Source organism: Scylla paramamosain, chromosome 10 (genome assembly GCF_035594125.1).
Source record: "Scylla paramamosain isolate STU-SP2022 chromosome 10, ASM3559412v1, whole genome shotgun sequence".
Lineage (NCBI taxonomy): Eukaryota > Metazoa > Arthropoda > Malacostraca > Decapoda > Portunidae > Scylla > Scylla paramamosain.
In genome coordinates, this window is record NC_087160.1 from 28,314,432 (window position 1) to 28,319,431 (window position 5,000).

The 5,000-nt window shown below is 43.7% G+C and overlaps 1 protein-coding gene across 1 annotated transcript in view; it reads left to right on the forward strand.

Moving 5' to 3' along the window:
* The window catches only part of LOC135104548 (synaptogenesis protein syg-2-like), a 90,448-nt gene that overhangs the window by 33,487 nt on the left and 51,961 nt on the right, over window positions 1-5,000 (forward strand). The window contains exons 4-6 of the mRNA XM_064012123.1: window positions 693-806; window positions 1,686-1,819; window positions 2,614-2,737. Coding sequence (XP_063868193.1) covers window positions 693-806; window positions 1,686-1,819; window positions 2,614-2,737 — 372 coding nt within the window. The remainder of the gene's footprint in view (window positions 1-692; window positions 807-1,685; window positions 1,820-2,613; window positions 2,738-5,000) is intronic.

Consider the following 5,000-nt stretch of genomic DNA (forward strand, 5'->3'; position numbering starts at 1 on the left):
ACGAAGATAAAGGCGAGGGGTAAAAGGGGAATTCTAAAGGGCGTAGGTGAGTTGGTGACGAAGACAGCTGCACGTAAAGCGAAGGTGAAAAGGTGACGGAAGCCGAGGGGAGAGGGAGAGGAGGAGAAAGAGGTATGGGAGAAAGGGAGAGAAGGGTTTCGAGAAGGCGAGAACAATGGTAAATATTAAGGGTTTCCGAGGCAGAGCTGTGTTAATTAAGGATGTGAAGAGAATTACGTGTGTGTGTGTGTGTGTGTGTGTGTGTGTGTGTGTTTCTCTGCGCCACACACAAAACAAAAGAATAAAATTTTGTCTTACTAAACCAATACTTTCTCCTTCTTATTATTCTATCCTTTTTGTCTTTATCCCCCATTTTTTACACCCATATTCCTGTTCCACTCCACATGCCATTTTCCTTTTTAGTGCACCCTTTTCTAACCCTTCTTTTCCATTGGTTTAATCTCTTATCACTTGTATTCCTTACGTTTCATTCCGGTAACCGTCTTTTTCTCCCGGTTTATTTTCCTATCGCCTCTCCTCCTCCCTATATTTCATTCTTTAACCCTTCCTTTCTTCTGGTTTATTATTGTCTTTCTATGTTTCATTCTTCTAACCCTTCTTTTCTATTGCTTTATCCTCCTATCGTCTCTGCTGCTCCATATGTTTCATCCCGGCAACCCCTCGCCTTTCAGAGCTGCCCAAGAACGTGCGTCTCTTGGACAAGGAGGGTCTGTCCATCGAGGAGGGAGTGCTGGGACCCTACTTCACGGGACAGACAGTCAGGGTGGAGTGCGTCGCTCTTGGGGGTAAGTGAGACCTTTGGTAGTCCAGTGTAGTGTAGGAGAAGGAGGAGGAAGAAAAGTTGTTATTGTTTTTGGTGTTAGTTTTGGTTTTGCTGGTTTTCTGTTGTTGTAATGGGGATAGTTGTAGTAGCGGTAGTAGTAGTGATAGTGGAGTGGTAGTAGTAGTGGTGGTAGTAGTAGTAGTAGTAGTAGTAGTAGTAGTAGTAGTAGTAGTAGTAGTAGTAGTAGTAGTAGTGATAATAGTAGTAGTAGTAGTGGTAGTAGTAATAGTGGAAATATTAATAGTAGTAACAGAAAAGAAGTAGTAGTAGTAGTAGTAGTAGTGGTAGTAGTAGTAGTAATAGTGGTAGTAGTAGTAGTAGTAGTAGTAGTAGTAGTAGTAGTAGTTGTAGTAGTAGTAGTAATAAAAGTAGTAGTAGTACATAAGAACATAAGAACATAAGAAATAAGGGAAGCTGCAAGAAGCGACTACTACTACTAGTAGTAGAAGTAGCAGTAGTAGTAATAGGAGTAGGAGTAGCTGCAGTAGCAGCAGCAGCAGCAGCAGCAGCAGGAGTAGTAGCAGTAGCAATATATAGCAGATGTCATCCACTTCTGTACCTGCTCTCGTCAACTGTTCATTCACACTCTGTCTTCCATCTCTTAAAAAACACACCTTTTCCATCTCACTCTTACACGCACCGTCTCTCCCTCTTTACACCCTCACACCACACTCTTATCTAACTCGTACGGCACCACATCACCTCACTGATGTTCTAAGCCCTTTGATAACTGACCCATTATGCATTTGGAAAGCGCAAAACCAAAATAGATAAATAAATAAGAATAACGTGGCCTAGAAACACCAACCAATCTACCAGTCTTATCTCCGTCCTCCCTTAGGCCAGCCACGCCCCAAGCTCACCTGGTGGCGCAACAATCACATCCTGCGTAGCGGCGGGGAGGAGGAGGAAGGTCCGGGGCGGGTGAGTATCCTGCCGGCGTCGCAGAAGTTGGAGGTCTCCGCTGATTGGCTGGTATGGTGCCCCCGAGCCGTGAGTCAACCAATGGGGACGCACCTGATGATTGTCACTCTTACCTGGCACCTTGGAGGGGATGCTTTTTTTTTTATTGTTACTGTTTTTTATCGCTTTTTTTATTGTTTTGTCGTTATTTTATGGTGACTGTTTAATGTGAGTTTGCTTGATATATGTTTTGTTGAGTTGTTTTATCGCTTTTTCCTATTGTGCTGTGTGTGTGTGTGTGTGTGTGTGTGTGTGTGTGTGTGTGTGTGTGTGTGTGTGTGTGTGTGTGTGTGTGTGTGTGTGTGTGTCTTTTGTCTGGTTTTGGTGACGATATTTTTTTGTGAATGTAATGTAAGTTTTGCTGGTCACTTTCTTCTCCACATAGTAAAAGTTATGTGCTGCACCGGACACCCTCACACTCCTGCCTTTATATGCCACGTACAGTTCACTTCTATTTTCTTGTCACGTAGACCTTCCCACTTTTACACGAGCCTAACTAACTTTCCTTAACCCTTCCATTGCTAGTAAATCTTTCCCCAAATCACCTACACAACTTTGATTTAACTTTCCTCTACACTCCCTTAAAAACGTAATTATGTAGCTTAACAATGATTTAATTAACCACATACTCATCATCTTTCTTCATATCCAGGCAAACGATTTATTACAGAGATCTCAAAATCAACAAAAAGAAACAAAAAAGAGAGAAAATGAACTATACCAGCATTTACACACCTTTTCCTTTCCTAATCTGTACGTATATGTATATGGCTGCAGCAAATGAGACCAGGTGTTGTGTGCTGCAGGTGCGAAGCGAGTTGGTGATAGAGAGCATCAGCCGAGCGTGGCACAACCATACACTGACCTGCACGGCTTCCAACACACCGCTCGCCTCGCCCGTGCCTGCCTCGGCCACCATCAGCCTCTACCGTGAGTGTCTGGGATGAGGGCGCAAGAGAGGAAGTAGTGGATAGAGGAATGGAGAGAGGGAAGGAAGGAGGGAGGGAGGGAGGGAAGGAAGGAGGGAGGGAGGGAGGGAAGGAGGGAAAGGATAGAGGAAAGGAGAGGAGGGGAAGAATGGAGGGAGAGAAAGAGGAGGGGGAGGAGGACGGCAGGAAGGACAGTTTAATTCAACAGACCTGTAAGTTAAACGACCTTTGGGGGGAGAGAGAGAGAGAGAGAGAGAGAGAGAGAGAGAGAGAGAGAGAGAGAGAGAGAGAGAGAGAGAGAGAGAGAGAGAGAGAGAGATGAGTGTGTGAGGGAGGATGTGTGTGTGTGTGTGTGTGTGTGTGTGTGTGTGTGTGTGTGTGTGTGTGTGTGTGTGTGTGTACATAAGTTAACCAAGTAGCAGCGACCCTTTAGTTCCTCGCATGACTGTTTGTGAGCTAATTTTAGTTAATTACGCTGTAAAGAGATAGGACAAAACAGCAACAGCAGCAGCAGCAGAAGAAGACACACAGAGAGGAGGAAAGAGAGGAGGGCTGAGGGAGACAAGTATGGAGAGAAAAAAAGGAGGGAGAGGGGGAAGCAGAGCATGTGTGGCTCCCTGGGGACACCTGTCTTATCTTTTAACAGGTGTACCGTCTCCCTCTCCTCTCCCTCTCTTCTCCTCTCACTCCCCACTTGATAATGTCCTTGCAGAGAGACATGAGAGAGAGAGAGAGAGAGAGAGAGAGAGAGAGAGAGAGAGAGAGAGAGAGAGAGAGAGAGAGAGAGAGAGAGAGAGAGAGAGAGAGAAATTGAAGAGGAGGAACAGAGTAGAAAAGCTAAAAAAAAAAAGAGAGAGGGAGACAGAATTTGTAAAAGACAGACAGAAGAATGGAAGGAATGAGGGAGGAAAGGAGGGTTAGTAAAGGACAGCGCAAGGAAGAGGGAGTAAAGGAGGGTAGGGAGATAAAACTAAGAAGAGATAGTCAGCTGCGTCAAGGGAGGAGGGCAGGAGAACTTAAGAGGTAAAAGGAGGGAGAAAAGGAAGGGGAAAAGGAAGGAGTGTGAGCAGAGGAACGTGCACAAAAGAGAATAAAAGGTGGAAATAGAGAAAGGAGTGTAGGGAATAGCAGGGAGGGAAAGGAAGGGAGCACTGAGGATTATATAGAATGGGACCTGGCAAGAGACACAGAGAGGGGGTGAGAGAGAAAGCGCAAGAGAGAGAGTACACAGATAGTCGAGGGTAAAAAGAGAGAGAGACAGAGAGAGAGAGAGAGAGAGAGGGGTGGGGGGAAGAAAAATAAGCACCTGAAAGAGAGAGTAATAAAAAGTAACGAAGAAGAGAAGGCAGGTGTGTGTGGAGAGGGAGGGCTTACGAAAGGGGAAATAGAGAAGAAAGACGAATATACGGGGAGGAAAAAGACAAGGGAGAGTTTAAAAGAAGGGAGGAAAGGAAAAGGTGGAAGAGAAAGAGGAAAGGAAAAGATGGAGGAGAAAACTGAGGGAGGGTTTGAAAGACAGGAAAGATAAATAAAGGAGAAAAAGAAAAGAAGAGAAAAATAAGTAGAAAGAGGAATGAGAGGATCTAGAAAGAGGGAGGAAAGGAAAAACTTAAAAAAATAGAAGATAACTGTTAGTATCAGAGAGAGAGAGAGAGAGAGAGAGAGAGAGAGAGAGAGAGAGAGAGAGAGAGAGAGAGAGAGAGAGAGAGAGAGAGAGAGAGAGAGAGAGAGAGAGAGAGAGAGAGAGAGAGAGAGAGAGAGAGAGAGAGAGAGAGAGAGAGAGAGAGAGAGAGAGAGATAGGAATGAATGTTTAGAAGGAAGGAAAAGAAAACGTAAAAAAAAAAATGGGACTGAGAAATTGAAAGAAGGAAGAAAAAACACAAAGAAGCGCAGGTTAATAGAAAAAAAAGAAAAAAAAAGAGGAATGGGATTGTTTGGGTGGAGGAAGAGGGAGAGAAAAGGGAGAGGCAGAATTTGTCACAGTTTGGCCTCTAAATTACCCTCTGTATTGGCAGGTACTCTTGCCAGGTGTGTGGCAATGGGTCCTACTTAAAGTTTTATACAGAATTACCTCCCCATGTTTTTTTTTGTTTTTGTTTTTTTTTCTTTACGACTGTCTATTGAATATCACTGTGGTTGCAATATTTCTCTTCCTTCTTGAATGTTATCGTGGTTGTAGAATTTGGCTTCCTTTTATATGTATATATGTATTTTTTTTTTTCTGTTATAAATTTTTTCATAATTTTCTGTTGAATGTTATTGT